Source organism: Mustela lutreola, chromosome 1, assembly GCF_030435805.1.
Source record: "Mustela lutreola isolate mMusLut2 chromosome 1, mMusLut2.pri, whole genome shotgun sequence".
Classification (NCBI taxonomy): domain Eukaryota; kingdom Metazoa; phylum Chordata; class Mammalia; order Carnivora; family Mustelidae; genus Mustela; species Mustela lutreola.
The window spans coordinates 271,530,359-271,545,568 of record NC_081290.1 but is presented as its reverse complement, the minus strand read 5'-3'; the positions used below and the strand labels follow the sequence as shown (position 1 = coordinate 271,545,568).

The 15,210-nt window shown below is 40.0% G+C and overlaps 1 protein-coding gene and 1 pseudogene across 20 annotated transcripts in view; one reads left to right on the top strand and one right to left on the bottom strand.

Annotated features, from left to right (window-relative positions):
• The window catches only part of PHF21A (PHD finger protein 21A), a 192,731-nt gene that overhangs the window by 142,607 nt on the left and 34,914 nt on the right, over positions 1-15,210 (top strand). For 15 of the 20 annotated variants that reach the window (XM_059140839.1, XM_059140848.1, XM_059140709.1 and 12 more), the window contains 3 exons: positions 2,711-2,962; positions 4,185-4,274; positions 7,895-8,188. In XM_059140839.1, coding sequence (XP_058996822.1) covers positions 2,711-2,962; positions 4,185-4,274; positions 7,895-8,188 — 636 coding nt within the window. The remainder of the gene's footprint in view (positions 1-2,710; positions 2,963-4,184; positions 4,275-7,894; positions 8,189-15,210) is intronic. The other 5 variants (XM_059140867.1, XM_059140834.1, XM_059140818.1 and 2 more) reach the window with 2 other exon arrangements.
• On the bottom strand, positions 5,901-6,024 carry LOC131822790 (U4 spliceosomal RNA; annotated as a pseudogene).

Genomic DNA, 15,210 nt, shown 5'->3' with positions numbered 1-15,210 from the left:
TCCTCTCCCGTGTCTTCTCTCCTTCCTGCCAGACAAGTCAGAGGTTGTCGTTAGGTTTGGATTTCAAAATTGTAGATTCTTTTTGTCATCTAAACTCTAACACTCCCAAGAGTTTGGTTTATATCCCCAAGCACTTAGAATAAGCACCAGACCAGAGGGAAGAATTTAAGCAATACCTCTGTTATGCCTGGTGTGAATAAGTGGTTAGCTGATGTATTTTCTAAAAAGTTTTCATCAGTGAATATAGTACTAGACAGTACTACACCTTTACATACAGTGAATTGTATAGATGCTGGAGTACATGTTGTGAAATTAGCCATAACTATATATTTATAAAGGGGAATAAGATGCTAACCTAAGATGTCAACAGACTTGTTAGGTTTTAAGGGTGTTTTTAAGTGTTGCGGTTAATGGTAAGTATGTAATTCAGGTGAGTTGGAGGTTTCACTGACTTTTTTTAGAATAATTGCTTTAGGGTGATTCAAAATATTGATAATAATTTACCTGAACCAACAATGTTTCAAACAAAAGTACATGACCTCTTTCAAAGCAGTAACAGCATGCACAATTGCTTTTTAAAATCCATGTCAGTGAGTTCTGCTGATGAGAGATTTTGCTTCTATAACCTGTGTTGGCACCAAGATTGAATGCCATCTGGTGTGACTTGCTCACCATTTGAAAAGGTCTTTGTATTTCAATGTCTTAAACCGAAAGATAGGCTAATGTCACACTGGGTTAAAAACACTTACTACAAATAACTGGCACTGTAAAGCCAGTCCTTTCTTCTACACTAATGTAATGTTTCTAATGATAAACAGCATTTAGCTTTTATTTGGTTTTCATCTTGCATTAATAGTAGATGAACCCCCACCCCGCCGCCCAAATAAATACCAGTGGTCTCCTTTTACTCCCATTTCACATTTGAGGAGGCACTGGCAAGGAGAATGAGACATGCCTGTTTTGTTGATTAGAGAAGAGGAAACAAAGATATGGGTGATTTTCGCTACAAGCATTAATAAAGATTGCTTGTAGGTTGCAGTGGGATAGATGAGGCCAGATTGCTAATTGTTTTCATTGAAAGGAAGTAAAGATACTAAAAGATTAGATGATGTATGTGTGTATTTCAGGCAGAAGATGGAAGTAAAGAATTACCGCCCCCCCCACCCCAAAAAACCCAACTTAGTACACAAGTACTGACATAGTCACTGAACTAGAAATGCACGAGGGGATTTGTCCAGATCTGTTTCAGGGAGAGTGGGGTCCTTTTCACTGGTCTAGATCAGTGCTGTCCAGTAGAACTTCCTGCAGTGTTGGAAATCACTGTCTGGTTTGGTAGCCACTAGCCACAAGTGGCTTTTGAACACTTGGAATGTGGACAGTGTGGCTGAGGAACTGATGTTTTAAATGTTTTAATTTTATTTTGTTTTAATTAATTTGGATTGAAATGGCCACGTGTGGCTGGGAGCTACCAAACTGGACAGTGCCAGTATAGAGTAAGAAGAAGAAGGTGGAGTAGTACCAAAATCAGAACCGGCCTGTTCTGGTTGCACTTCTGTGTTCCTGAAACGGTTGGATCTGAGGATCTTGAGTGAGTAATGGCACTGGATAGGTGCGTGTGCCATGTAATAAGGTTGTTTGCATTTTCTTGTTTTGTAACTGTTCCCTTTACCTACTTCAGTAAGAAGTCTAGGAACTACAGCTGCAGAGCTTTAGTACTAGTGGAGGAGCAAGTCCTCTTACCTCTGTTTGTCCTCTCAACCATAAGGCTTTTTTATTTTTATTTTTATTTTCCTAAGTAGTGGCGAAGGGCCAGTGGGAGAGGGAGAGAGAGAATCTCAAGCAGGCTCCACATCCCTTGCCAAGCCTGACACGGGGCTCAACATATGACTCCTAGATCATGACCTGAGCCAAAACCAAAAGTCAGATGTTTAACCAGCTGAGCCACCCCAGGCACCCCTTATCTGTAAGGCTTTTTGAAACACAGGTGTTTGTTTCCACTTTGTCATGTTTCACCGTATCTTTGATTGCTTCTGCAGCAGCTCTCCAGAGAAAAGATTGTAGTTAGTGACTCTCAGCCCTTTGGTATCAAGAGCTGGTATTTACTATACTAGGTGGTTAATGGGTTTTATTATCTAGAGTTTGGGATTTACTGCCTCTGAGGCAACAATTGTGCTAATCCTCATGTGAGTTTCCCTTCCTCCTCTCTAGGGGGACACTCAAAAGAATGAAAAGACACTGTCCTTTCATCCCAGCTTTTGTGTCACAGGAGGCAGATAACCAGAATTATATGATGGCTTCATATCGATGAGGTTGTAGCAATTAAAAATAGAGATGTTGTATACCCCATTGATTTGCAACCTCTGCAGAGTTTAAATTGAGAGCAAGCAAAGAATAAAAAAAAAAGTAGATAAATAGGTATACTTACATTCTATACCTGTAAACCCACCCCATTCATTGTTGAAAATCCTGTGCCCATATCTATCTGCAGTTATGACTATGAACTTAAAGCTAAGTTTGAAAACTCTGGCACAAGCTAGAGATTATCTTTCTCTACAGTAAGAAGTGTGCTGTATGTAAACAAAAGAAATACTGTTATATTGAGAAACTTGATTATAAGAATCATTGCTTTGTTTTCTTCTGGGGATTAGCAGCATATTGTTTAGTGGGGTCACACTTCAGTGTCCTAATATCTGTTCTCCATGTCTCCTAGAAGACTGTAACTACAGCTTCTATGATTACCACAAAGACACTACCTCTCGTCTTGAAAGCAGCAACTGCGACCATGCCTGCCTCTGTTGTGGGCCAGAGACCTACCATTGCTATGGTGACCGCCATCAACAGTCAGAAGGCTGTGCTCAGCACTGATGTGCAGAACACACCAGTCAACCTCCAGACGTCTAGTAAGGTCACTGGGCCTGGGGCAGAGGCTGTCCAAATTGTGGCAAAAAACACAGTCACTCTGGTAAGCCAGCAGCTGCTACTCATGTGTGGCCACATGAGAGGGTTCAGGATATGCATTTGTAGAGTATATCCATTTTATGCTCCTGCTGGATTTTTTAGTCTCCATCATTCAGCCATACCAAGTTTTCCTTTGGGGCTGACAAGGGAATATGGCATTCCTACTATCTGCTCAAATAACTGTACAAGTGTCCCTTGACACCGAGGACCCAGATCCATACAGTGTGTTATCTGCAGTCGAAGTCTGACTTGACTTAGGGAGGCGTGTCCTTCATAAGGGCATGCACACTGTTGCACGTTGCTCTCTCCATCCTGTTCACAGACCTGCCTGTGAAACTTGAGTGCTTACAGACTCTCTGGCTCTGTATTACCGATTTGGGGAAAACCCCCCGCTGAACTCCTTTCGTTTACTATCCCTTGAAATTGGCTGCACCTAGGAAGTACTAGAACAAACTGAGGCACTTAAAAATATTCAAGAAACTCACAAATTAACAGTGTCCGTGTCCAAGGTCTATTAGGGGAAAAAAAACATCCCTTGAAGAATTACTTGAACAAAAACTGTTCATGAGATTCTAGGGTGAAATCATTTAGAAATTGATGCCCTCTGAAGCTTGGGGAAAATATAACCAAATTGTGGTTTTAAAGTCTATTCTTAAAATTGCAGCTAAGAGCTCTTGGTGGCTTTTGGATGATGACCAGTGATGAGTAAACTAGATAGCAATAAAGTGAAGCTTCAGCATTTACTAGGAATCTTGAGAGAAGTGACCAGTTATCTCAGTCAAATGCTGAGAATTAGAGACTTCTCTACAGGAATAAAGCCATCCAGTGCTAGATAAAGCTCATATTAGGAAAAAGCCCATTTGGCCAGGCAGCAAGTTTGATTTTACTTTGGATCCAGTCTTGACTTTTAAAATATGTTCGTGCAAGAGTTCTTGAATGTCAGAGGAAATTGTCTAAGATTGCCAAGCCTGCTGTGTTTTACTTTAGGCATGTAAGGACACAGAAATGCAATTGGTTCACTTCTGTAGGGTAAAATGTGCAGGTGGGAGAGTGAAAAAGTTTTCTTCAGGAAGTCTTAATTCAGATGGTTAATTCTACAGTGAAAATTTTTAGAAAATATTGTCTGATACAGGGAATAGTGATGCTAAAAATACTTTAAGAACGCCTAGCTTTGATATTGAACAACTGTTGTTCTCTGTGGTTTATTAATTTTTCCCGTTTTTTAGCAGGTTCAGGCAACACCTCCTCAGCCCATCAAAGTACCACAGTTTATACCCCCTCCTCGACTCACTCCACGTCCAAACTTTCTTCCACAGGTGAGTAAAGCAGTGACAAGCCCAGTGATGGGTTAGGTGAGACAGAAGTCCTCATGGGCCCTCTCTGAGTCACATGAAGTGTGTGTATCAGCTCAGCTTTGTTCAGATCTTACTTAGTTAGCTCAAGGTTCTAGATGATGATTTCTATACTGGGAAGAAGCTTATTTGATCACTGGGGTTTCTTAGCAGTGACCAAAGGTAGTAGCAGAGGGATGTGAAGAAAGGGAGAATTTAAGGCACCATTTTAAACCTTATGATGTTAACTTACTGGAAGTTTAGCCAAACCTGCCTGCCAGTGGGGAAGGAATGCCATCACTACTCCCCACCCCCGCCATGAGCCAAAGAGAGTAGGAAAGGAAGCAAAAGGCAAACTAACCAGTGGAAACCAGAGAAATTTAGTTTTGCTCTGGAAAGTAATGGCATTTAGTATCATTTTTAAACACAAAGCCTTGCCTATAGAAGCTTGGACTAGGGTGGTACACAGGAAGCTTTTTTACCTAGACCTAGGCAGCTCTGCTTGCGCATATTGCCCTGGGAGAATTCTTTTAGCAATTGGACTGAACTCATTCTCATGGCAGGATGTCAGGATTGCCCTAGTCTGGGTTTTGAGGGGACTTGACTTGCCAAGTAGAAATCCTAGGAGTTCCCATCTGAGGCCCATGTTGCAGGCAAAGAGAGAAGAGAAAGGAATTTTGTGATCAGTGGACATAGGTGACTTCCAAATTGCCTGTGCAGTAGGTTTAGGCATTGAGAACACAAGATAAAGTGATTTCAGTCATTTATCCGGTAGATCCTTGGGTATCAGAAAAGCCAGTTTTTAAGATAGACCGTTCTCTGCCCTCAGAGAGCTTCAGATCTATGTACAGCCAATCACAGTGTCCATTATGGGAAGTACAAGGTAGTCTGACCACACATGGGGGGAACCCCCATCTCATTCTTAAGAGTATTCTAGAAAGTTTCCTAGAAGAGTTGACATTCAGTCTGAGCCCTAAAATCCTAGTAAAGTTAGCCCAACAGAGTTTTGGAGGAAGAATAAAAGTGTCCCAGGCAGAGGGTAGAGCATATATGCAAATCCAGTATGGAGAAATACATGTAAGCCTAAGGAACCAAAAGGCAATTTGGTATAGCTGACCATGGTGGGCCACGTAGCCGACTCAGGCTAGGGGAAGAGGTGAGGCTGGAGAAGCCCATTGTGCCAGAGCTTATGGAACCTTCTAGACTATGTAGGAATTTGGGCCTTATCCCAGAAACAACAGGGATCTATGAAAACACTTCAAACAAATACCTGAAATGGTGAGTGTTTTTTCTTTTCTTTTTTTTTTTTTTAAATTCCCTTTTGTCATTGTGTGGAAAATAGATTAGAGATGATCGAGATTGTGGGCAAGAAGAATAGTTAGGACATCAACAGTAATAGCGAATGTTTAAAGACTGCTGCTGTGTACTGTTTACTGTGCGAGGCACTTTCTGTGGGTTATCTGTTTTAATCCCCACAACAGCCCTGTGAAAGTAGGTATTACTATTTTTTTTTAGGTAGGGAACTTAGGGCTTAGTCCATGTTTTCCAGACAGAGGGTCATGACCCATTAGTAGGCTATGTGAAATCAATCTAATGGATCGTGACCAGGGTTCTTAAATAAAATGAACAAAACAAAATATGAAATATTAAGAGTACATAGCGCATATGTTTCAATTAGCAATAATCGCGCCTCGGATAAACCTCATTGGCTACGACACTGCCACTGCGCAAAGCTACATAGCGCATATGTAATGTCTCATCAAGTTTTTGTTTTATAGAGATAGAGGTCTATGTCTATATGCAAGTACTGGTTACAGTAAGAAATGTATTTCCTTTAAAAAAAAAAAAAAGAAGAAATGTATTCCCTACTATGTGTCTGCAGCAGCCACCACATGGTCATCTTAAGTTCAGCTAAATATTCAGATTCGTGAGACTGGCCCACACATGGTACCAGTCTACTTGAAACAATACAAGACAGAAGCCACAGCTTACCAGCAAGACAGCATCAGACATTTTTTGTCAGCCTGATTGGCAGTCTCTGCAGCTGTCCAGTGATAGCTCAGGTGCAGGGGGATGAGATCTTGATCTAGACAGTAGGAGAGCCATCCTGGCATAGAAGGCTTATGCCATGCAGGAGCCAGTGTATCTTCTAACAATTCCATAGCCATGGCTTTCAAGGTCCCCACACATGGGGACACGCTCAGTTACAAAAGTAACCCCACTTCATGAAGCCCAAAGCATGGTGTCCCATCAAGTATTTTTAATTCTCCCCGTTCAGATTCAGTTTAGCAGTAAGGGATCATTTTTACCATAAGCAATGTTGCCTGGTAACATAGTTGACATTCTTACCCTTAATCAGGTTTCCAGGGGAACAGAGCTGGAGAGTTAACTGCAGGTCAAAGTTTCATGCATCAGGGGAAAAGATTTTGCCCACAGGGTCACTGTACAGAAAGTTTGAAAAATGCTGGCTTAAATCAGGTTATGTTACCTGAGGTTAGCCGGCTAGTAAGAGGTAGGAACCAGGATTTGAACCCAAGCAAGGCTAACCTCATGTTTTTAATCATAATTCTTTGTCACTGTTCTAGTAAACTAAACATAAGGTAGAGTGATGGCAGGATGAGCATAGAATGTAGCCATATTTGAGAGGGATTTAGGAAGTAGAGGTGGAGTAGAAAGCATCAAGAATGGTTCTGAAGTTTATTTATTTATTGAGGGGATGATAATAGGAGGAAGGAGAGGGTCAGAGGAAGAAATAGGTGAGTTTGAGACATAATGATTTTTTGTTGTCATGGTTTTTAAAGATGTTATTTCTAAGCAATCTCTACACCCATCATGGGGCTCAAACTCACAACCCCAAGATCAGGAGTTTCACGTTCCACTGACTGAGCCTGCCTGGAGCCCCTAGACATGTTGATTTTTAATTTCTTGGAAGACTTCCAAGTAGAGATATATGATAGGCAGTTGAGTATGTGATTCTGAAGTTCAGGAAATGTCTGTTCCCGAGATACCAAGTATGGATGTCTTCAGTACAATAGATGGTAATTGAATCCATGGGATGGGTGAGAATTCGCAGGAAGAGTGAGGAGATTGGGAAGAAAAGAGGTTCCAAGACAAAACTCTGAGAAATACATTTCGGATTGGGCAGAGGAAGAGGAAGCCCACAAAGGCGACTTAGAGGAGCAGCCAAGAACAGGGAGTTAGAATCACACTGAATGAAGCCACGAACATGAAGAAATTGAGAATGTGGAATAAGACCAGTGGCAGCATTATTACCACATTGGCACAAATCCTGAGTGCGATCAGTCTCTGGATTAGGCATTTGACCTCAATCTGAAGAGCCAGCATGGTATGGGAGAAGGGACCTAAGGTCTGGATTCAGAAAAACCACATGGTAGGGTAACATTTGGACCCTCTTAAGAGCTGATGAGTCTGTTGTTAGATTATATATCCTGATAGCTGTAGAATTAATACCACCAGCATGAATATTAATAAATATTGGCACTAAATACCATTTCACATATAAAGTATGAAAGACCTGGCAATGTCTTAAACTTACAAGACTTGAGAAATTTCTTTAAGTAATATTATCCTCTCTTTCCCCATAGGTTCGACCCAAGCCTGTGGCTCAGAATAACATTCCTATTGCCCCAGCACCTCCTCCCATGCTTGCAGCTCCTCAACTTATCCAGAGGCCCGTCATGCTGACCAAGTTCACCCCCACGACCCTCCCTACCTCCCAGAATTCCATCCACCCCGTCCGTGTCGTCAATGGGCAGACTGCAACCATAGCCAAAACGTTCCCCATGGCCCAGCTCACCAGCATTGTGATAGCTACTCCAGGGACCAGACTCGCTGGACCTCAGACTGTACAGCTTAGCAAGCCAAGCCTTGAAAAACAGGTACAGGCAGAGTATGCATCTGCTTTGGGCAGGAGTAGCCTTGCCTTTGAGGCTGGGGTGTCTCTAAATACATTCTCTCAAGAATGCTTTATCTCAGCACCATTGTCGGTAACCTGTTGCTCATCATGTGATCATTTATCCGCAGTGCGAAAGGGCCAGTCTTACTGAAGAAAGTTAGGTTGCTTTTCCCACCATCCCCTTACAGATGGATTCAGATTCCTGTGGGAGTGAGCGCCCCCTGCTGGTTCTGAGCAGATATTCACAGATGGGTTTCTGCTGCTCTCGCGAAGCACAGAGGTATAATACACAGAAAATGGCATATTAGTTTTGACCCAATAAGAATCCAGATGAGGATATGACTGTGAAAGTCAGAAAGAGTAAACAAAACAGGGAAAGGGATTTCATTTGACATATTTCCCCTGGTTATTACAGAAAATGAAGAACCAAATGAAAAAATTAAAATTTCTAAAAAGCATTTTTTTTAACTCTAGAGAATATAGCCATTTTAGCTCAAATATTGAAGTCTCTCATGTATATTTCTAAAATCAGATTTTCTCTCAAAAACACAAGGCTATGGAAATACAAGTAACCTCCAAAAATACTTAAGGGCTCTGTGATAGAAGACTTCTAAAAACAAGAAAAAGGATTTATAGGCAGTCACCATATTCTATTTAAAGAAAGACCAGTGGCGAGAATGAATTTTGCAAAGAAAAGCATCCTCTTTCAAGAAAGTTGCTTTAAAAAGTCATTGACCTATTTCTAATTGCTCAGGCTTGAGTTCTCATTCTTCTGAAAATAGTCTCTGGTGATCCTGAATCTTCTGCTTCTGGATGGCTGACCATGATTCAGAGAGGCTGGCCAGATGGTAGGAATTAGAGGCTTCCTGCTGCCTTGGCCTTCTTGAACAGAGGATCCTTATGCATAGAGCACCCGGCTTTCTACCCAGACAGCTCATAAATGCAGCAGACCTTGCACTAAAAAGCTGGTACTAAAATCTCATGCTCAGAAAACACAAGGGAAAACAGATATCTTTTCCCGGGGAGCCTACTCAAACCCCAGAAAGTGCTTTGAGGAACAGTTAGAAATAAATTAGTTACGTATGTTTTACATCCTAAATTTTCAAACTTAGTATCAGCAGAACTTCATTATTAAAATATGAAAGCGAAATGCTCAAGCTGGGTAGTTTGGGTAGGGGCGTGTTTGGAGATCAGTTGCCTTGTGTCCTTGCTGGCTCTCAGAGAGCTGGTGAAGAGCCTTAGAGTTCCAAAGAATGCGGTTTCAAAACTCTCTTTTAGATTACCAAATCATATTTTCCTCTGACCTCTTTTTTGGTAAAGATACTTTTAGGAGACCTGTTTTTTCAGTTTCATTTTATTTTTACATTTCTCATTTTCCTGATTACATCTAAGATAATAAATACTCCTGATGAAAGAAAACTCAAACATTATGGAAAGATATAATGTACAAAATGCATCCACCTCATGATCTATGGAAAGAGTAAACTTCTCCCATAATTCTAACCCCTGACACATATAAACAGTATAAACAGTTCCGATTAGATTCCTTCACTTATTTTCTGTGCACCTACTAACATTTTTAAAGCAAAAACCAAAATTAAACAATAAGTATTTTATTAAATAAATACTAAATAAAAATAAAATACTAAATAAAAAAAATAATACTTATTAAACAATAAGTATTTCCACATTGGATCTTGAATATCTTTTGTAGGTTCTGGCCTTACATGTTCATAGAGCTTTTAATTTTAATTATAATACCATAAAAAGGTACCCAGGAATTCTCAAAAATTTTAAAAAGAATTTCTTTCCTAGCAGTAAATTGCATGGTCTCTCTTCTTGTTGATCTAATGGAGGAATCCGGTCATTGCTCTGTTAGTTTAGCAGACCTTCTGGCCTGATGGGCTTGCAGGTTACTAAGCCCCATCAGCAGGGGTATGCTTTAGACCAGACTCCATTCTTAGAATCCTCTGACTTATGAGCTTTCTGCTGTCCTTCTTTTCTGTGTCTCATTTCCAATATCACATTTATAGAGATTAGGAGATCTCATAGATGGCCTAAGAGTGAAGCAATATAAATATTGTAGCCACAGAAGTATTACTCGCAGTCTGTTCATAGAGTTATCAAAACTTGTGTCCAGCCTTCTCTGTGTGACCAGGTTACGTGGGTCCCTTTCTGTTTCCTTTAGGGTAATAACATGCATTTAATAGAAATGTATTGATTAGGAGCCAGCTGCTATGCTAAACATGATGCCTGAATACAAGGGTGGTTAAATCAAGGCTAAACCCTCATAGACTCAGTGTGCAGTGCATTTAGAACAGGTACAGATGGAGGCTGTGCTTCCAGGGAAGGAAGCATGGCAAGTTGTGTGGTTTCAAAGGCCTCCCACCTTGGCACAGAAAAAGAAGGCAGTGTCAGTAATAACAACATCGTCTCACGTCTCCTTCCCCCAGCAGGCATTACCAACTCCTTATCCACCCCAGAGAAGAGCTCCCTTGTCTTACCCTTATTAGAGGCCACATCACATGGTGGCTCTGAGAAAATGAGTGCTAGAGTTTAAAGAGCTTTGAGGCTAGAAACGTTTTTGGCAGAAACATGGAGCCAGGCAAACTTACATCCCCAATACCACTGCCTTTTATGTCCCTGTCTGTCCAGCATTCTGTGAAATGGGGCTAAACACCTGTTATTGATGCACGGAACTAAAATAAAGCATTTCAAGTCTATTAGACTGACGTAGTTAGTTCCTAGGAACTATGTCTGTATTTTATCCACTGCACCCTTCCCCTGCGCCAAAGACCTCTTTGTACGTACCCAAGGTAAGCTACTGAAAAAAAGTCTTGGGTTTGTTGGGAGAAACTGCCAGATTGCCACCCATTTCCCTACTTCTATATATATCTTGCATAGGAACTTATACTAGATCCTCTAAAAAAGGAGTGCTTCCAAGATGAGAGGATTATCTGATGTATTATCCTCAAATCCCAGTCTTCCCTCTTAGGAAGCATGAGCTGCTGACTCTTCACCTTTCATGTCAACACTGGTGTTCTAGCAGGGAAGGGAGACCAAGTGACCAGGGATGGATTTTGCTTTACCTTCCATCCAAATTTATTTAACCTTGATTGATGAAACTATTTGGACGTTTATTCTTTTTATTTTTTTTCAAGGTTTTATTTATTTATTTGACAGAGACACAGCAAAAGAGGGAACACAATCAGGGGGAATAGGAGAGGGAGAAGCAGGCTCCCCACTGAGCAGGGAGCCTGGTACGGGGCTCGATCCCAGGACCCTGAGATCAGGACCTGAGTGGAAGGCAGTCACTTAATGCCCCTTGGACATTTATTTTTTTGCAAGTGGCTAACTTTGATTATTCCTGCAGCCAAGTTTCAGAAGGTGAATTTGGCATTCAAGGTATAACTGGTTAACTTAGTTTTTCTAATCCTGTTAAGAGTGTTTGATTTCTATCTTTATCATACCAAAAAGAACAGGATTTCTAAATTCAAATAGTCATGGGTGCAAAGCAGTAAATATAAATAAGTAAAGCACGCTGGAAGTAAACACGTGGACTTTTTATTTTTCAGTTTTCAATGGGAGCATGAGTACAAGAGATGTCCCACTTTTATTATTTTTTTTAAACCTTTTTTTTTTTTTTAAGATTTTATTTATTTATTTGACAGACAGAGATCACAAGTAGGCAGAGGCAGAGAGAGAGAGGAGGAAGCAGGCTCCCGCTGAGTAGGGAGCCTGATGCAGGACTCGATCCCAGGACCCTGGGATCATGACCTGAGCCGAAGGCAGAGGCTTTAACCCACTGAGCCACCCAGGGGCCCCTTTTCTTAATTTCTCTTTGAAACAAGCATGATAAAACTGACAATTTGGCCTTGGTGTCAGGAAGACCATAGAAGGTAGAAGAGACTGATAAGCTGGAAAGTTAATATATGCCGTCTCAAGAAAGCAATTACTTCTTGACAGTAGCCAACTTTTTTTTTTTTAATTATATGGAAACTTTGCCTTTAAGAAAGGGCAGAAATCCAGATATTTTGAGAAATCGCCTACTTTTAAAAATGCTGATAACTGTTTAAACACCGTGTAGGCAAAAAATAACATTGCAGGACAGCTTTACCTCTGGGTAAATGGTTTTAATGTCTGATTTTAGCTTTTTGGGGTTTGTTTGTTTGTTTCCCAGTTATTGTTTCACTCGGGTGATATTCATACCACGTAAAATTAACCATGTTGAAATGAAGAATTCACTGGCATTTAGTACATTTACAGTGTTGTGCAACCACAACCTCTGTCTAGTTCCAAAACATTTTTATTACTCCAAGATAAAACCCAGGATCTCTTAAGTAATTACTCCATTTGCTCCTCTCTCTGCTTTTTGTGTCTATAGATTTACCTATTCTGGATATTCCATACAGATGGAATCATGTAATGTGTTATCTTTCATGGCTGGCTTCTTTTACTTAGCATACTATTTTCCAGATTCCTCTATATCATAACATGTATTAGTACTTCATTTCTTTTTAGCAGTTGAATAAGAGTCCACTGTATGTATATACCGCAACTTGTTTATCCATTCATCCATTGATGGACCTTTGGGTTATGTCTACCTTTTGGCTATTGGGAATAGTACTGCTATGAGAATTCATGTACAAATATTTGAGCATCTGTTTTCCATTCTTTGGGGGTCTATACCTAAGTGGAATTGCTGGACCATGTAATGGTTCTGGGTTTAACTTTTGGAGGAACTGCCACCCTGTTTCCAAAGCAGCTGAATCCTTTTCCATTCCCACCAGCAATGTATTAGCATGCCATTTTCTCTGCATCCCTGGTAATACTTACTATTTTCTCTTTTTAAAAACTATAGCCACCCTAGTGGGTATGAAGTGGTATTGCATTGTGGTTTTGATATGTATTTCATTAATGATTAAAATTGTTGGACATCTTGTGCTTGTTGGCCATTTATATATCTTCTTTAGAGAAATAGTTCTTTGCCAGTTTCTATATTGGGTTGTCTTTTTGTTGTTGAGTTATAAGGGTTTTTTGTATAATCTGAGTATTAGATTCATATCAGATTTGCAGGTATTTTTCTCCCATTCTATAGGTTATCTTTTCACTTTTTTTTTTCTTGGAAGCCTGTATTTTCCTTATTTTATGGGTAGTGTCCTTTGATACTCAAAACTTTAATTTTGATGAAGTCCAGTTTATCTTTTCCTTTTGTTGCTTGTGGTTTTTGTGTCACATCTAGGAATCCATGGTCACATCTAAGAAAATGAAGATTTACCCCTAATTTTTCTTCTAAGAAGTTGTATAGTTTTGGGGCACCTGGGTTGCTTAGTGGGTTGAAGCCTCTGCCTTCGGCTCAGGTCAAAATCCCAAGGTCCTGGGATCAAGCCCCGCATGGGGGGGGTGGTGGTCTCTGCTCAGCAGGGAGCCTGCTTCCCTTCCTCTCTCTGCCTGCCTCTCTGCCTACTTGTGATCTCTGTCTGTCAAATAAATAAATAAAAATCTTTTAAAAAAAAAGTTGTATGGTTTTAGCTTTTACTATTTAGGTTAGTAGTTCATTTTGACTTAATTTTTGTATAGAATATTAGATAAGGGCCTAATTTCATTCTTTTGCATGTGGTTATCCATTTCTTTTGTCACTATTTGTTGAAGAGACATTTCCCATGTGAATGATCATGGCACCATTATTGAAAACCAGTTGGCCATTGATGTGTGGATTTATTTCTGGACTCTCAATCCTGTTCTTTTGGTCTGTAGATCTGTCATTGCACCAGTACCAACCAAACTCTCTTAACTCTTACTGTAATTTTGTAGTAAGTTTTTAAATTGGGAAGTGTGGGTCCTCCAATGTTTTTCTTATTCAACATTGTTTTGGCTATTCGTGGTTCCTTCAATTCCTACGTGAATATGAAAATTGTTTTTTTCTTCAATTCTTCTGCCAAAAAAAGGCTGTTGGAATTTTAATAGAAATTATATTGAATCTGTAGGTTGCTTTGCATAGCATTATTAACAATATTAAGTCTTCCAGTTCTTCTTTCCATTCACTTAGGTTTTCTTTATTTCTTTAAGCAGTGGTTTATAGTTTGCAGTACACAGTCTTTTATCCCCTTAGTTAAATGTATTCCTAGGTATTTTATTCTTTGGGATGCTCTTATAAATGTAATTGTTTTCTTAATTTCCTATTACAGTTGTTTGTTACTGTTATATAGCAGTACAGCTGATTTTTGTGTTCATATTGTACCTTGCAACTTTGCGTAGTTTCTTATTAGCTCTAATAATTGTTTGTGGACTCTTTGGAATCTCTATATGTAAAATCCATGTCCTTTGCAAATAGAGATAGGTTTACGTTGTCCTTCCCAATTTGGATGCCTCTTACATCTTTTGCCTAATTGCTGTGGCTAGAACTTCCACCATAGCGTTGAGTAGCACTGATGGAAGTGGCATACTTCTCTTGTTCCCAATCTCAGAGGAAAAGCTTTCAGTCTTTTGCCATTGAGTATGATGTTAACTATGGTTTCTCATTAATGCCCTTTAGAAAGTTGAGGAAGTTTCCTTCTATTCTTAGCTTTCTAGTGTTTTATCATGAATGAGTGTTAAGTTGTTGTTTCTGCATTGAGATGGTCATGTGTTGGGGGGTGGTTTGCCCTCATTTATTAATGTGATCTATTATATTCCTTTCATTCCTGAGGTAAGTTCTACTTTGTCATGGTATATCATCCTTTTATTTTTTTAAGATTTTATTTACTTTGTAGAGAAAGTGCAAATGCAGGGGAGGGGAAGGGCTGAGGTGGAGCAAAGCGGGGAATAAGAAGGAAAAAATACCAAGCAGACTCCATGCTGAGTACAAAGCCCTACATGATGCTTGATCTCACGACTCCGACTCCGAGGTCATGACTGGAACAGAAACCAAGAGTTGGACATTCAACCGTGTGTGCCACCCAAGTGCCCCTGTATCATCCTTTTAATATGCTGTGAGATTCAGCTTGCTAGTATTTTATTAAGATT